The 18,354-nt window shown below is 44.4% G+C and overlaps 1 protein-coding gene across 1 annotated transcript; it reads right to left on the bottom strand.

The window, feature by feature from the left end:
* Positions 1–567: 567 nt before the first annotated feature.
* gpr37b (G protein-coupled receptor 37b) lies at positions 568–17,653 on the bottom strand. Its single transcript, XM_076722254.1, has 2 exons — positions 15,828–17,653; positions 568–4,997 (listed from the first exon to the last, which is right to left on the bottom strand). The coding sequence occupies exons 1-2, from the start codon at positions 16,887–16,889 to the stop codon at positions 4,179–4,181; spliced, it is 1,881 nt and encodes a 626-aa protein (XP_076578369.1). The 5' UTR covers positions 16,890–17,653; the 3' UTR covers positions 568–4,178.
* Between the last annotated feature and the right edge of the window lie 701 nt (positions 17,654–18,354).

Below are 18,354 nucleotides of genomic sequence, written 5' to 3'. Positions count from 1 at the left end.
ATTGGTGCTACATGACCAGAGAAACACAGCGCTCCCGGTGGTGGGTGACCTCATGTGAGTTGGCCGTTGCTTTGCTATCTGGTCTAAGATGCATGATGAACCACAAAATGATGTCAGAATCAGAATGATTATACATACATGTCTTTAAAAGTGCTTTCACACCTGGAAGTCCAAACCAAGGTTCATGTTTTTGTCACACTGCTACATTTGATCCAGTTAGTTTTGGCTTCATATTCCAGTTGGCTGGCTGTATTTTGATTGATTGATTGATTTTGAACATTCTTTTTTTAATCTGTCTCTCCCAAGTCCCCCAACTTTATGGAACAGCTATATTAAATTGATGGAGTAGCCCTGTAGCATCAATTATCTCCATGATAACAGGAGGCAAGATGTTGGATTATTTCTTTGGTTTGAATATGCTGGAGGAGATCTTCGGATTAGAAAGAGTTCTCTTAGTCAAGGGAAACAATCAAAAGATTAAAGATGATGGCACTCTAAAACTCAATGCTCCCATCACACATGAGCAGCAAATGACCTTAATACCCACAGTAAATCAAGTCAACAGTATTCATACATTTAGGCTTTTAATATACAGTTTTCAAGATAAAGTTCTTTGATAAACAAAGGGACAGTTTTTTTGGCTATATAAAAAGCTATTTAGAAACCAGTGACTAGACTTAGAGACAATAGTGGTCGTGTGCTTACATTTTCAGGTATCAAATACAGACACAATTTGCTCAGAGTGAAGAGGAAACTCACAAAACCCAGAATAAACGTCTCACTGACTGATTTACAAGAATCACTTCATCAATAGTTTGAACCACGTTACTACACACTGAGCCATTTAGAATGAGCTATACTCCCAGAAATATGCAGAAAAAGAGAATCATTCAGGAGGTCAGTTTACGCTTAAATCCCATCAAAAAACAGGCGTTAAATCCAGAGTCACTGAGCTAAATACAAAAACCCCTTCCCAAGTTCTTGAAGTGATTTAATGGTAGAAAATGGGCTGGTGCAAGGGTGCATTAACTCCCTGGACAGCCTTACACACTGGCCCACAATACCCTGATAGTGGTGGTAATAAAAAGAGTTGTCAAACAGTCTGCAGGGCATTGTGTTGCAGTGCTGCTACGCAGCTGCCCATTTCCTCTATTAACTTGAAGAAGTGCACGCAGTGCGAACCAGAGGCTACATCCACCTGGATCTCTTGGAGCTCATAAACTTGAGTTCATTACAGCCAAAGGGTAGGAAAAAGGAAAAACCCCACCCTTTATCCACAGATTCTCACCACGCTGAATGAGTATATTCTGACTATGACTGGCCTTAGGTGCTGTCAAAGCTTTTGTGATTTCTGTTTTCTTCTTCCTGTATTGATGGAGCTGAGGACAAACTGACCTCCACGCTAAGAGAGACACCCAGAGATAGTGTGCTACTACCACAAGAGCACAAGAGACAGACAAGAGAGAAGGTGTTTGGCAGTGCAGAATCATATGCAAAAGATTCATTGCAATATACAGTATACCAATGAACATCACACCTGGGTCATGACAGAGCTCACCACCACTAATCTTAGAAATATTTGATTTTTTAAATTAAATCTAACAAACTAAGACTTTCAAGAGTAATTTTGGTCACCTGCAGACGCCCCTCTACACACCTCCACTATAGTACTATATGTACCAAATGTTTGGGCTGTTCAGTTTCAGATTACCTGCATTATAATTTGTAATGGTGGTTTGAACCTTGTTTTGACCCAGGTTTGATTGGTAGGATTAAGAAAACAGATTTACAGTACAATAGCCTACACTTGTAAATTTCTACACTGAAAAACATTTCATTGGTTCTCCTTAAAAACTCAAGTAATGAATCTGCAGGTGGTCACTCATAGCTTATTGAGTCACTGTAGCTACACTCGTCAACCTTTCTAGTACACTCAAACAGTCCCATTTTTAGCTGGCGACCATTGTGATGTCATGTTCAAACAACCTATAACTGGGGTTGCTGGAGTGAAAACTTTCCAACATTACCCAACACTCCCTGGAGGTGGGAGGGCCAGAGAAAAAGACACCACCCTCCACACTACTTAAATGCCAAGTATCACTCTTGCTTGAGCCCGCTCATGGCTTGACAAGCTTGACAGACCTGCCTAGTTACGGTTGGAGGGACACTTTTCAGGGGAGGGGTTTAGCAAACGGTCAATTGTTGTCTTGCCTTCAAGCTAATTTACACACTTGTGGTAGCACTTCATTTTAAAGTTCAGGAATTACAATCATAAATAACTTGTACAAAATGAAACGGCTACTTTGCATTTACTATAAACTTTGCAATGATTATTGGTACAAATATACCTTTTCCCTTGTAATTACAGGACACCATTGTATTTACAATGTAGTTATGCAATGCATTATGGCACTTTGTTTGTTCTAAATTACCTGTTTTTCACAGAACTAACTACCAGTAGTTATACAGTATTTCTGTACCAATGCGACAATAAAAATATGCAGTTCATTATTGCATCTATTGAAGTCTCTACAATGTTAATTACAAGAAATTAGCTTTCACTTATCAGTCTTTACCAGTGACCTAGTAAACAGTGAGTAATTACTGTACTGTAAAATAAAGTGCTATACTGGTGTCACTTAACAGAATAAGCATTTCTATTCAACATTTAGGTGATTTCAGGTCAATGAAACTCTACATTGATTTTTTGTCCTCCCTCACTATTGTTCATGTGTTCCACAGTCACATATAACTGCAATCTGTCTTCTTGACCACAAACATAGTGCGCAGCTCAATTACTTGCGATTCTAAGTTGAACCGATGGATTTGTTGTTTACAGCGCATTCATCATAAGAGCACCAAAGAAAGTGTACAGTATATATACAGCCCAAAGTGTAAGGCGTAACATGATACAACAGTGTAGTGCAGATATTTGTTTTCAGTCCGGTCCACGCGGAGTCCATCCCTTTCAATATATTCCATGGTGTTATGTTCCATTATTTCCACTCTATTCATATTCACTCCATTCAATTGAATCTGTAGTGTTTAATTCAATTCCATTCCACTTCATTCGACGCCGATTAGATCCCAATTAGTCCATTCCAGACATTTTCATTCCGCTCACGTCCGTGTTTGTGTATCTCTGAGACCAGCCCAGTTATGTTTGAGTCAACTGGATATTTTTCAACAGACGGTGTAAATCTTGTGTACATTTGGATTTTCCAGTCCACTCTCCTCTCTGTGTTTTCCTCTTGCAAACTGTCATTACTGCAGAGACGCCCTGCACTAGTTTAATTATCATAAGCCTTGTTCCCGTGTGTGCAGCACTGCATGAACGGTACATTTACAGCTGATGTCTCCTGTAAACTGAGTCCTGTATTTCTATAGGCAGTGTCAGCCCATATGTTTAGCTGGATGCTGTATTTCAGTTACTATACAAGGTGGCACTCTATGATTGATTAGTCCTATAATTTCAATAGTGACACATTTGGAAGGTGACTGGAAATGATTATTTCTCCCTTAAGATATACAGTTTCCCATACATAGATATTATTTACTGAGGCCAAATACATTTATCATCCTAAGCTGTTTTTTCATTTTAACAGAACACATTGTGACATATTCTGTACAATCATTTCCCTATGTACATTGTACAGTATAAATATTATTACCTTTCCCTGTCACTGATAGCACATGGCCTGTGGGAAGGTTTTTCTGTGGTGTAGTTTAAAGAAGTGAACCTGATTCAAACCAGACATCAGTCAGACAGATGAAGAGGCCAACTGTCCAAAGATATTTAGGCATACAAGGTCTACAACAGGGAGGTTTGTAAGTTTTAAAGGTTTTAGGCAGGACTGCTAAAAATATGTACTGACCCTGTTTAAAGAGCACCGCAGGAGTGAGTTAAAAGAAGATTTAGCCTTTCGTTAATTTTCCTGGAAAATTAGGGTTATACAGTTACTGTAAATGTACATTATTATTGGAAGAAATGAAAGTTGAGGATGTAGGGCACCGGCAGAATGTGATTATTCAGTGTCCGACTTTATTCATGCGTTCATTTAAAAATGTGACTAGGCTAGGTAAGGCAACTGTCTCCTAGCCGCGTGTGAGAAACACTAGCCAAAGGCTGAAACAGTAGCAGGCTAGTGAAATCTACATCCCTGATGAGGAATGTCAGCTTAGCAGTTGGAGCCGGCAGGTGTGTAGTTACTCAGCTCCCTGCGGATGGTGCTGAACGGCGACAGCTCAAGCTCGGTGGTGCACTCGTGTTCGTTATCGTCACTGGCCGTGGCCGAGGACGGAGCGTGGTTACAGCAGCAGCAGCAACAGCAGCAGTCCAGGAAGGCCCTGCCCAGAGGGCGACACAGGAGAAGCAGCAGCGCCGGCGTCACGGCGGCCCGACAGAAGAGCAGCAGCTGGGAGAGAAGATGGAGGACAGACATGGTGTGCTCAGGCACGCCGGCCGCCATGTACGCAGAAACGATGTTGCAGATGTTCTCGGGCACCACGCATGCACCGTAGACGATTGCCAGCGCCACGACAGTGCAGTTCATCTGACTCTCCAGCCGGATCTGCTTCTTGTTGCTGCGCACGCTGGCCTGCTCTGCACGCCGGATCTTGCGCGCCGTAACCAATGAGCAACCAATGGTGAAGAGTGTGGGGAGGCAAAAGTAGCAGCCGAAGCACCACCACAGCCGAGCGCCCTCATAGGTCAAGCCCAGCACGTAGAGCATGTCAGGAAGTGAGGTGGATATCCTGATAATGCAGCGTTCGACAGGAGGCTCGTCCGGCATTCCTGTGTCCTCTGACACCAGCTGTCTGATGAGGAGCTCTGGGAGGGCCAATAGGAGCGCACCGATCCAGATGACAGCTAGCTTAGCAGTAGTGGAGGTGCAGTTCTCGATCATCTCGTAGTACATCTGGACATTGGTGGCCGCACGGAAGCGGTCAATGCAGAGAGCGCACAGGGTGAAGGTGGTCACACCGAGAGACGCCACCTGAGGAAACAGACAGAGAAATCCTTACAACGTCGTTCATCACAATCAAACTCTTTTCAGTCGTTATGTACAATCAACATGCAGGAATCGGGCTTGCAGAGGCTTCACTTGCTTCAATAATGGTGCCTCAAGAATGCTATTTACATCTTAAAACTTAAAACAGCACATGACTGTAGGGGAGAATAATAGAGAGAAAAGTGAGCCTCAGAGCTATGCTAACAGTAGCTTTGCGCTAGTGATAATCTACAGTCATTTCAGATGACAGCTGGGCTGAGCTGCGTACAATACAACACTGACACTTGTGCAAGTTGTAGTCAAGCTTGTCAGGTTCGCACTCTTTAATGAATAAAAGACCAACAAAGAGCTGACAAAATCATATCCAGTGCAGAAAACGTCTTGCAGACATATCCTGCAGAAACTTAAAGAAGGGCTGCCTGGAAAGTCAACATGTAGATTCCCTTGCTTCACAAACAGAGGCCTTGCTACCGGTTGACAAGTCGGCCACCACCACATAAATAAACAGCAGGACACAGTAATGCTATTGGCCTGACATGGGTGCAATTACAAGCAGAGGACCGACAGTAGCACAAAAGAAGGCTGTAAACTGCTCTCAACGCTGTGTAGCATCCCTGAATGTGTGTGTGTGTGTGTAAGAGAGAAGTCACAGACTAAAATAGAGTGACACACAAGCACACAAAACAGCTAGCAAGCGACGAGGTGGATCCAAAGCTGTCGTCACTGCATTCATTCGTTCAAATGTGTTTTCACGCTGCCTGTTCAATGATACCCGTGCTCATTAAGAAACTGTTCCACTGTTTTCCCGCTGATGTTTAACTCGAAACCTTCTTGTAGCAGCTAATTGCCTGGCATCGGCTCCACCTTCTTGATCTAAATTGTCAGAGAGTTCACAAATTTCCCCAGCATGTGAAAGCATCTGTTGGATTAACAGTCATTTTGGCAGAGTGGGCACCCTGCAAAACATCCCTCTGCAGCTGGAGTGTGTGCGTGTGTATGTGTGTGTCTGCACTTCTATCCCTACATGAACCAGTTCCCTCCACGATTTCGCCTCCAGCACCAAAGCTGCCAGTGCAGCCACTGATCCTCCCCATCCTCCATCCTGTCTCACCTTGCCTACCTTTTCTCCCCGACTTTCACTTATCCCCCCCCCCCTTTTTTTTTTGACTCTCCTCAGCCTCTGTTCCCCTTTAAACACCTCCTTCCTTTCCTCTCTCCATTCCTCCCCTCATATCAAATTTAATTACAACAGCCAGCTTCCCAGATGGCCCCAGTGAGCCATGGCTTTAGTGCTCTAAACACATACTTCTTGGACAGATATAGATGTACACACACTGCAAGATGTTCTGCGTGTCTTGCCCTGAGACACACACACACACACACACACACACACACACACACACACACACACACGTTTTGGGACAATACATAAACTTGTATTTATTTCCTAACCAGACTAACCATAACCACTACTTGCCTAACCCTAACCCATGTCTTCACCCTAAAATTTAAAGATTGTTACGTGGACTTGCATTTTGTCCCCTTAAGGAAGATGAGTCCCCACAATGTGAGTAATACACATCTACACACACACTGACCCTCTAACACACATAGACGTCCCAACCAGACTAATGAAGGGTGACCATATGAAACAGCGAGGGGTAAGTGGGGCAGACAAAGCATCAGCCCTCTGAACACTAAGTGCGATCAGTGTGACTGCGTTTTGGACAGTTTATCACCTGCAGGGACGCCACAATCTTGTAACTGTAATTGTAGTGAACTGTTCTGAAATGTAGCCAAAGCAGAACAATAATTAGTCATTAGGTATTTAAGTGTATTTAACTTGGACTAGAGTTAAGCCTGTTGATGTGAGTGGTTTCTTCACCCTCTGGACAGATTAATCCTTTAGATGATTTGGGCAGGTGTCAGGATTGGAGTGCACTTGGCAGATGTTGTCATCTTGTAAGTTAATTACCCGTGCCTGGAAAGCCAGGCACCAAAACTCATATAAATGCAGGAGACCGCGCAGCACTCTCGAGCTAAGCTTATTTTCGTCTGTGACTACAGGTGATGCTAACTGGTATAAACAACAGGAAAGGTAAACTATAAAGAGCTCAGGAAAGTCAGTCATGCTCACGTAAAGTTGCAGGGACATGATTTGCATTTGTTTTGTGTGCTGGATACAAAAATCTTGCATTGCAGGAAGACAGGTTGTGAAAACTGTCCAAAAAAACAGCTTAATGCTCAGTTAAAATGTGTATTTGATCACTTGTACTGTAACTGAGCAGCAAATCATATTTTAATGCAAGCATTAATGCATGTCGGGATTATATTAAACACTTTTTTTTAACACTAGCTGACATGTCGTAAACAAAGTGAATTGTTTACAACGTGCTGCAGAGAGAGTTTAAAATGGCCCTTTAAACTGATGGCAGCAGGGGAGACAGATCTAATCCAATACTTTAGAAAACAATGTTTTATTGTGTCCAGGCATGTTTTTGTGTAATATCCATCAAAAGATCAGTCTGGAGCTGTTATGATGCTAAAGTGTGAACAGGATCTTGACAGCTTCTCCTCACTTTGAACAAAATACAAATTTAAAAAAAAGAAGAAATGGAGCATTTCACATGCAACAGGTTGCTGATACAGACACACAGCAACTCTGCTCACCTCATTCTCTGACTCACCCGTCAGTGTGGATAACAGTCAGTGAAATTGCTCCGTGCTATTTAATTCTCCATCCCACTCCACAGTTTACACGCTATAATGCTGCGTGGTAGGAATATATTTTAGCGTGTCAATGGAGAACAATGAAGTGTTTTTGACAGCTGCTAGTTCAGGTCTTATCTCAGCAGTATAAACGGTTAAAAATGGCCCCTGTAGATTGGCCCTACATCCCTCGAACATAAGCTGTTTTTTCTCTTTATTATAATAGAGCTACTTATGACCCACTTCTTCCTCCATCAACATGCACACCAAGCACATCTGTATTCCCATATGTGGTGGCTTTAAGCAGACGCAAACCCATCCAGTACACATGGACAGGTGCATGCACATGGTGAATATTTCATGGCTGGAACAACAGGGCTGGAGCGGCTTTAAAGGCTGTCATGGAGGACCAGGAAACCCAGCTTTGATCAGCGTGTTGGGGTGGAGAGCAAGGGCAGGATGAACAAGCATAGCTTTGTGCAAGAGAGGAGATGAGAAAGAGAGAGTCCAAGAGTCAGGCCTGGTGGGGTGATGAAGCTGTGTGTGTTTGTGGAAGGGGGTTATGCAAATGAGACAGTGAGAATCAGGGGCAGAAGAATGGAAAAGGGAGAAAGAGTGGGAGAAACTAAGAAAGAAATGAGAGCGTGAACAGGAGACAATAGCAGGCGGACACATCAGTGAGCTGGAGAGAGTCCAAAGTGACAGGAAGGGAGAAATAAGCCACGACATCTTCGGAATGATTAATAATGTTAATACAGCATTGCTTCCAGAGGAACAGCCTTGACCCTGTCATGTTCAGTTTAGCTGTTGGCAAGATGACAGGCCTGCTCGCCTCAGGGCTGGAAATGGTGCTCCTGAAATACTATCATTTGATTGTAACAGTGATGTCTGAATGACTGTGGTTTTTTTTTTTTTCTTTGTGTGTGTGTGTGTGTGTGTGTGTGTGTGTGTGTGTGTTTTCTATGCACCTGAACTCTCTTTTGTTTGACATTTTGGGAAATATGCTTTCCTGGCGAGGCTTAGATGAGAAGATAGATACCACTTTATCTTATCTTAGCAGGAGCTAACCTATTAGCATGCTATCTTGTTTTCGAATTGGGATTTTCAGGGTTGGATAGTAATGGATTGGATTATGGAATCACATTACAAAAAGGGAGTAACTATAAAGTGTGTAAGAGTCCAGATTACACTTGAAAAAATGCACAACTAGATTATGGTAAGATTTTCAACGATAGTTTAACTGCATTTTTCACTTTATTTATAAAATGGGGCAAACATAAAATGCTACCACTGTTTTTCATGATAACCAAATGCTGTTAACTCATGATCACGCTGAATCATGATGAAAATACAACATTATGCTGAATTTGCATTGAAGATTTATTTTTTTTTTAACAAAAAGGTGCAATAGTTTCAATGTGTGATTTTGAATTAATTCAAAAGTATTCAGATTATATCATAATTTTTGTAATCCAATACATTACATTGCTAATTACCAAAATTGCCACGACGTTCAGTTAACTAACTATACTTCAGAGCAATCTGGCAGTTTTATGGGTCCTTAGGTGCCCGGCTGAGAAATAGTCTGTCACATCGTCCCTCGTAAAACCATAAAGTGCTTTGGACAGAGCTAGGCTAACGTTTTCCTCCTGTCTACATGCTGAGATAAGATAGGACTCAAAGAAAAAAAAAGCACATTAAAAGGCCTTTCATCCTCAACACATGTTTTTCAGGTTCTGGCCATCTATTCGCGCAGCAGGTGAGAAAGACATTTTCCCCCGGTGCTGTTTTTAATAACGGCCCATTAACTTCCTGATTAAAGGTCCTGCAAGCTGGTGGCACAAAGGCCTTGTGTTATTAATTGGGTCTTGACAAGAACTGGTGGAGCCTGTGCAGCCATACTGTGACTACAGCCACTGTCAGGGGTAATGGGTGTTATCAGGTGATGAATGGGCTGATGTGGAGACATAACAACAACACACACACATACTGTCTTGTAGTAATGAGCCAGGGACACAAAGGGTTATTCCAGCTGCAGTCCTTCTTCCAGGCTGAGTGCGTGACCCAGTGCAGGCTGCAGCAGACCATAACTCTAACCACAGAGATCCTGCCACTGACAGCCACCATCCGTCTGACAGCTGGGCTGTGTGTCTGGGAGACAGAAAACTGAGGCGTGTGAGCATGCAGGTCCATTTATGCGTATGTGTGTGAGTGTGCACGTCCGCATTTATGCAGAATTCTTTAAATTTTTAGCTCACTGTAGGTGTGGATGGTGCATACATACAGTGTGTGTGTGTGTGTGTGTGTGTGTGTGTGTGTGTGTGTGTGTGTGTGGGATTATGGCAGACAGACATACATAGCTAAATCCAGCCTTGTGGGCTGACACATTTTCTTCACAAGTGAGAGCACACAACTTTAACAGGCCATAGCTCCATATCTCTTTGTTACAGCATGCGTTGTATGATGCTGCATTCTGTTGTATTCTAGCTTGATAAATACATTCTCAGCTCATGTTTCCAAGGCTCAACTTTTCTATTCGGTAGCTGTTCTGGAGCTTTCAATCACATCACGTGATCTTCCTCAGCAGATGGAGTTGTCATGGAATTGCACATGTTGGACATGTTGGATATTGCAGCCAGTTAGCTTAGCTGAGCACAAAGACTGAAAACAGGGGGAAACAGTTAGCCTGGTTCTGTCCAGAGGTCCCAAAATCCACCTACTAGAACCTCTTAAACCCACCAATTAACAAGTTCTATCAGCTTAATTTGTACAAAAAAAATGGCAAGCTGTGGTTTTACGGGGGGGTTATGTGGCAGACCGTTCTTGGCCCGGTGCATTAACTTCCTGGAGGCTTGTCGTCACTGTGAGGTTGCCAGGCTACCAGCTGAGGGAGATTAATGTGATCGAAAGATCCAGAATGGACCTTGTGCTAAGATTGTCTGCTGAAGGAACTTCCAGCCTTTTCTATTCTATTCTGTTCAATGAACAAAAGGAACAGTCTCTACCAGCCAGAGCAGAGATCCATAGAATCCATGAATAAGTAGGATGATGAGCACTCACAAGTTTTCATCTTTCTTGCTGCTTTCTTTCAGTAGCAACAGACCAATACAGTATTGCTGTCTATGCTGTTGCTTTCTGCGTTTTTACAGTGTGTCTGAGGGGGTTTCTTCTGCACAATAAACTTCTCCTCCATTAAATTACATCCTGACTTGTGGCAGATTTCCCCTGGACATTAAAAAAAATTATTCTGCTCTCAGTGTACAGTCGCTGCTGAAGGAGTCCAGTTCCAGATCACTGATCTCTGTCTAAGAGTGTTGGAGGACATACAAAATGCAATATTCTCTTCTCCTCTGTTCTATGAAGTCTGGCTCCACGCCGGCCTGTTCTATGCTGATCTGAAACTGATACGCTGTTTTCACCAACATTCTGCGTGTTAGCAATCCGATGAATATTTCATTTTTACATGGATAATTATCAATTTGTTTAATTGCATCCAGCAGCAAGTCTAATCTGTGCTTCATGCTGTTGTGTGGTCTTGTCTCATCATACAAAAAACACAATATCTAGTCATCCACGGACAAAAAGCTGACTGAGTGGACTCACCATCATGCATTATGTAGTGCGACTAATTATATACCCTGAATAATTTACACATCTTCCAATTAACCATCATTCGCGTGCCTAATAGACAGGGGTGAGAGACGGAGAGGGCAGGAGCTGTGGTGTGTGTTTGTGTTCTTAATTTATGTTTGTGTGTTGCTACAGTGTCTACTGCAACTGTATGTGCATTCAGCATATAGGCACAAGTGTGTGTGTGTGTGTGTGTGTGTGTGTGTGACCAAATGCTTTCATACTTTATGTAAGTGTGTGTGTGTGTGTGTGTGTGTGTGTGCGTGTGCGTGTGCGTGTGACTTCCCCCCTGAGGCTTGTTTCTAATCACAGATAGCTGATGCAGAGAGAGAGAGGGGTAGAGAGAGGGAGAACAGCCGTGGGCAGTGATCAGTGGAGAGAAGGCCATCCCACCCATCTGGAGGATCAGCACACCCTACTGACTCTGTGTGTGTGTGTGTGTGTGTGTGTGTGTGTGTGTGTGTGTGTGTGTGTGTGTGTGTGTGTGTGCAGGCTAGATAGACAGACAGATAGACATAGAGATGGATGAAAATCATTGGCTTTCTGGAAAGGTGGAGGAAATCTCGAAGGAAAGGTGTTCGGACGTGGGCTCCCCTGGTCCTGCGTAATGGCCACATGTTCTTGTACATCACACAGCTGTGCAGAGAAACCGAATTTGTAAGTCTGATTTAGGCAGTTGAAAGTGTGCCTGTGCATGTGTGAGTTGGAACAGTTAATGTGAATGTGTCAAGCTGATGTATGTCCCGCCATTACCGCCAATTTCAGAACAATGCATGGGTCTACCTCTGGCCCTCTCTCCCTCTTTCCCAATCTATCGCTCTCTCCCTTCCCTCGGCCTCTTGCTTGCTCGCCATCAATAGTCTGTTTCTCTCTCTCTGTGTCTGCTGAAGCCCACTGTACCATAGCAAAGACAGCCTACAGTTACTGACTACAGGGTATTGTGCAGCACAGTAGAAGCCAGATGCAGAGATGAGGCACACAAGCTAAAGGATTCACCACACAGTTGAGGGCAAAATATTACAGAGGAGAACAGTGCAAAAGAGGGAATTGAGTGAAATGTTACTTGGAGCTTCAGTGCATTCTTGTAGGCTTTAAGGACTCAATGACAGATGTATGTGATCACATATACAGGGACATGTATTATCACCAAATTCTATTTCAAAATTAGAAAAACACATTTTTGGACATGTACTATCCATCATTACAAGCCATTATGGGCCAAACTATAGCATATGGTAACAGTGATGTAGCAGGACTGTTAGTGGAACTGCCAATGTACCACAAAGGAGAGAATGAGTCTTTAGGGAGTTGCTAGATTTCCTGGCTATTAACTGCAAATCAGGTTTCAAAAGAATGTGTGAATGCAGTAATTTCCGTCAACCACTGGGACTGGTCATTAGGCTGTTGCACATGTGAGAGATGCCTGATACAGGATTTTACAAGTCAGACTAAAGCATAAATTCATCCCCATTTGCATCCATATACTGCATTATAAAGTTGGCTTACATATAGCCTAAAGACTTAAGGACTTAAGTTTAGATGTTTTCTGGAGCAAAATATTCAACAAAACGATGTGCGCTATCTGTCTCGCTATCATCATTATTATAATCTTGTGAACAACTGCTAAACAACAAACTCAGCCAATTGATATCCACCAATAGAAAGCAAGGTTGCATGAAAACGGTGTTCTTATTACTCTTAGATTTCACCATTCCATCCTTTCTCGATAAATATAGTCTCTGTATTTAGGGGTAATGAGACAAAAAATTTTGTCTCATTACCCCCCCAGGCTTATAAAATGCTCACTGTATTGCGTATTTGTTATTTTACCCTACTTTCAGGTCTTATCCTAATCAACTGCAAGGTGCAAACACCCAATTACTGCCCATTAGTTTTGCCTGAATTTGCTGCTCTGTGCAGCGACCTGGAGCGGTCGTCTGCAGCGACAGCAGCATGAAACAGGAGCGTGTCTGAAATAATGCAGGCTGGCTGCAACCCACGTCTTTATTTTGTGCAGCATTCTTGCAATTTTCCTGTCGTGTTTTCTCACATCTCACACCTAAAATTGCTTTCTCTTTGAGGTTTGGAAAATTCCACGCTCTACAAAACACTGGGTAAAACAAGGTTTACTGAAGGCGGCACCACGGGAGGCGTCTAGCTCAGGGGACTGTGATACATTATCTATACCACCTTCTGATTATGCATGCATGCACACGTGAAGTTGGGTTTCATGTTTGCGTGAACGTTCCCATGTGTGTGAGAGCTGTGTGCAGATTCAAGCATGTGTGAGTGAGTATATGTGTCTTTATTTCAGGCCAAATGCTGACATCCCCTGTGACTGAATTTGGGTTAAGTGAAGAATAAAGTTACTCTATAGGGTGAAGCTGTGTGTGTGTGTGTGTGTGTGTGTGTGTGTGTGTGTGTGTGTGTGTGTGTTTCATTGAATGTTCCACAGGGAGAGAGTGGGCCCCAGGCTAACTTACTCACAGCCTGTTTTGACAAATGCACGCACACACACACACCCATTGAGGGCACTGCTACACAGTGAAAGCCCAAATACACGTCCTGATAGATATGCACTATAAAACGCATATTCACGTGCAATAATAAATGCACAGAGACAAATAAATATCTCTCTCTCTCACACACACACACACACACACACACACACACACACACACACACAATAGCCATTTGGTCGATGCATGTTATTAAAGTTATTAAACAATATCCTGTGGTTCTTGGGCAGCTCATATGCCATAACATAGGGAGGGGCTCTGTCTCCCTCTGATCCCCCCATAATTAATACCATGTGCACTCACAAGGTGTTTGCAAATCAAATGAGATAGAGTACATATATTACAGTATGTGGTCAGTGAGGACAAAGGCTGGCAAGTAAGATAGCAGAAAAGAGGAGATGATGCAAGCAATCCCCACCTGTCAAGTCATCTGGAATCATATAGTCTGATGCAAATGAATGTATGCATGTGCAACCTGGATCTGCTCAAACTGTCCTGCGATTTTAGGTGAATATGCTCTGATTTCATCAGGCTTGTATATTCAAATATCTTTAGTTGTGATCCTTGCAGAGCTATTTGTGGCATCATTTTTCAACTGAAAGGCAACACAAAACACCTGCCTTTCAAAAGACCAGAGAAAAGCTTTATGAAAAGACCCATCAAAGTCTATTTGACACTGTAAATATTAACTCACATGACGCAGCTCCAGAAACTGGGCCTCAAATCTGCAATTAGATGTCTAAAATGTCTTCTCAGGTACGGAAATCCCGACATCCAAGTTGATTGTCATTCATGAGGGTAATGGGAGGATAATAACACACTGTTCACCTGCTCATATTATCACTTGACGGTTTGACAGCCCTCGCAGTCTGCAGGGTCTGGAGGGTGGAGATTCTGAGTGGAATTCTGCTCACCTGTTCTGGCTACAGAAGCTGAAGAGAGTCAGTCTTTGCTGCACCACACAGCACATCTCTAACTTTACTCAGGCGCCTCAGGCATCACCCCTCAGTCCACTGCTACCAATTTGGCTAGATGTTGACATTGTGATGTATTTGGGTCAAGATAGACCTTTAAAACCATAAGTGCTCCCTCCCCTCTTTGTCCTTCCTTAAGCCAGGTGGTGACAATGGCCATTCAGAAAAAGCTTAAGACCCCTGAGCTGGAAACCCCTGTTTTTACACAAAAGACATCCACCTTGTGGGTGAATCTGACACTGGTGTAATTGCAGTGAGCATACAAAGGGAAGGTATCAGCATGGTGTCAACAACCTGTCAAGCATCCATCTACTGCACATGAACACAGGTAGACAAACAGGAAAGCAAGGCAGCTGACTGTGTTTGGGCAGATCACCTGTAAATGTGTTTATCAGCTGTACGTGTCCTGACAGCAACAGAAGAACGCGTGTTATGTGTAAGTCAGTGAATGGGAGATAGTGAGCGATTATCTTACATCCTGATGTGTATTTGTGTGTGTGTGTGTGTGTGTGTGTGTGTGTGTGTGTGTGTGTGTGTGTGTGTGTCCTGTCTACATGCCTTGAGGGCTAGGTGAGGCTCCCTCTCTCTCCAGTAGCAGGTGTACAAGAGACAAACAGAGCCTCCTTGTTATTGGCTGAAGTGACATCCTATAGCCCTGTCTGAGCACTTTCTGGCCAGTCAGGGCTTAAAAAACTGAAACTCGCCCCCTTTAAGTCTATTTACTCTGAGAGGAGAGTGTGAAACTTCATTTTCACACCCCAAAATCCAACAGATTATGTCTATTGTCACTCCAGAGGTGTGATCACATTCAGACATGGATGGATGATATGTAAATGACACGCGATGAGCCCCATTTACCATCTGCCATCTCTGCAGAAAGCAATGCTGCCTGTAGGCTTCATAAGTCCCCTACAATAGCAAGTAATTGTCCCTGACACATTGAGAGCAGGATAAAACTACAAGACAGAACTGAATAAATTTACCTCCACATAGGGCACCACTTTGCAGGTGAATTCGCCCAGCAGCCAGGACTTTGTCAGCTCATGAAAAACCACCATGGGCAGGCAGAAGAAGATGAGCACAAAGTCCCAGACAGCCAAATTGGCCAGCAGTGAGTTTGAGATGCTCTTCATGTAGTAGTTCTGGCACACGATGCACAGGATGGCGATGTTGCCCGCTATCCCGACCAGGAAGATGACCCCGGAGACGCACGTGATCGCATAAGCGCCGTAAGTCTCGCTCGTGACCGGGTAAAAGGGGTTCTTGATCTCATCCCCGAAATCCTGCGAGCTGGGAGGGGTGATCGGCGTGGCGTCCCAGGGGTTCTCCTCTCTGAAGGTGAAGAACTCGGGCCTCCTGGTGAAGAGGTCAAAGGGCAGGTCGGTGGAGGTGAGGGCCACCGGCTTGGGGATGGGTTCCCACGGCGACTCGTGAGGCTGAGCCAGAGCCACTGAGCTTTTGTTCAGGCGGTTTCTCCCCCTCCTCGACGCTTTCTTCTGCTCGTCTTTTGTGCCTCTCTTGTGCCTGTCGCCCTCCTCGGGTCCCCCTCCTCCGTCTCCCCGGCCCATTGAAGAGGGCTTAGCCGCATTGTGGTGTCCACCTGCTGGCGTCCCCGTACTACTAAGACCGCCATTCAACTTTATCCGCTTATTATGGTGGCGCGTCGAGCCCCTGTGTGAGACAGCGTTGGGGTCCTCCATGGGTGTCACAGTCCTGCTGAAGTCGCGCTTGTTGTGTCCAATTCGCCACGTTTCTTCTGCAATTACCCTTTTCCAGGGATGAGTGGAGTTAAGGGTCCCTCTCATAATTGCCCGCTGTGCCTGCAGTTCCGCCGAGGACGCACCTGTGGCGTACCCCGGCGAGAGCGCATAGTCCCTGGCTTTATTTTGATGACTCTCCCGGAGTGAGCCATGGAAAGTCCTGGCAGAGTATGCACTGGTGTTGCTGTCCTCTTTAGTTCGTACTTCTCCATTATTTCTGAGACATAGTAATACATGTGCATGGGCTAATAACACAAATAACGTCCTAGGCGGCAGAATCTGCATGGTCCAGGAATTCTTGAGCGCGGTTTAAATCCTCACAAGTGCATCCTCATACCTCTGTGGCAGCGCGGGGACACTGTTCGCTTCAGTCAACACCCATGTTGGGCACAGCACGCGGGGGAGCTCGCGGCTTCAAGTGGACAGCCACATCGGTGATGTGAGCTCTGCAAACTTGCAAGTTATATTCCAATTTCTTGTCGTGCGCTCTGCAGCAATCTCCAAACCGCCGCCTCCTCCGCTAGTCACTCCCGCTTCCAAAGTCTTGACATTACCGAGCAGGACAGCGAATCAGGGTCCGGATCCACAGGGGAAGAAGCAAAGAGGGGGAGAGAGGGGAATGCTGCATGTCCTCGCATGCAATCCGCACAGCGTCCAGTTTCCAACTGTGGGCAATAGCATCCAAAAAGACCGATTCTCTGTTTCTCTCTGTCAGTGCGTTAGTTTAGTGGGTTGGGTCGACTGGCAGCAGCGTCAATGCGGTGCAGTCCGGGTAAAGCCCACTAGGTTGTGATGCACAGGAGTAGAGAGAGGGGAGAGGGGGACAGAGAGGGGAAGAAGGAGGGGTAGCAATCGGTCTGATTCTCGTCCCTTCCTCCTCTGCGTCCAGCGTCTCACCTCAGCTTTCTCCTCGGGAAGACTGTGCGCTGGAAGAAAATGGACTCCCCTGGCGGCTAACCCCGATCTGTCACTCCTCATCCATCACGGAGCATCCAGCAGCCCCGGAGCAGACTACGGCTGCAGCTCCCCCCCGGCAGACAAGCCAGCCACGCCCGACAGACGGACGTGCTAATAAATATATTAGCCAGCTTTTAATTTTTACGCACAGGCGGCGCTGTGATATCGATGCACTTGGAGAGCATTTAAGCAGATGCCGTTTAATCTCGCTTAAAAGCAAATGGGAATGGATTTGCCGGGAGGAGGAGGAGTAGTTGCACTTGTTTCAAATGAAAAGCAACTCGTGAAAGGAAACTCTTTCATCTCAGATAATCAGGCTTATCTTAATGTGATCTGGCCACTTTAACTGACGGGGACTCTGCATAAACGCACACATTTTCCCCATAGACCAATCACTAGACCCAAGATACTTCATATAGATTCATTATTCATGGTATTTAGGATTTAACCAGCACAAAGTTATGTCAAGAAATCTTTGGGCCCCCTGAAAACATCTCACCAACAACAGTAACAGATATATTGATCATCTCTGTCATGTCCCAGCTTTCCCCATCAATGAATGGGCCCCCTGAATCCTCCTTATTCGACCCCCAGCATCCTCACTGTGCCTGACTGGAAGCGCCACCATTTCTGAAAGTGATCTTCATCTGCTTTCTGGATTGATCCAGCCTAACTGTTGGGGATATGGACATTGATTGCAGCTTGTTCTACAGCTGCATGCATCAATAACTGCACCATATCTCCATAAAATTTGCTCTTTCACAAAAAGATCACTTGCAGTCATTTAATAGGC

This window comes from Chaetodon auriga, chromosome 22, assembly GCF_051107435.1.
Source record: "Chaetodon auriga isolate fChaAug3 chromosome 22, fChaAug3.hap1, whole genome shotgun sequence".
Taxonomy (NCBI): domain Eukaryota; kingdom Metazoa; phylum Chordata; class Actinopteri; order Chaetodontiformes; family Chaetodontidae; genus Chaetodon; species Chaetodon auriga.
This window is presented reverse-complemented; position numbering and strand designations above follow the sequence as displayed.

Coding starts and splice junctions, on each gene's coding strand:
- gpr37b (XM_076722254.1), bottom strand. CDS start 16,889: ATGCAGATTCTGCCGCCTAGGACGTTATTTGTGTTATTAGCCCATGCA. Junction 4,998..15,827: donor AAGTGGTGCCCTATGTGGAG/GTAAATTTATTC, acceptor CTGTTTCCTCAG/GTGGCGTCTCTCGGTGTGAC.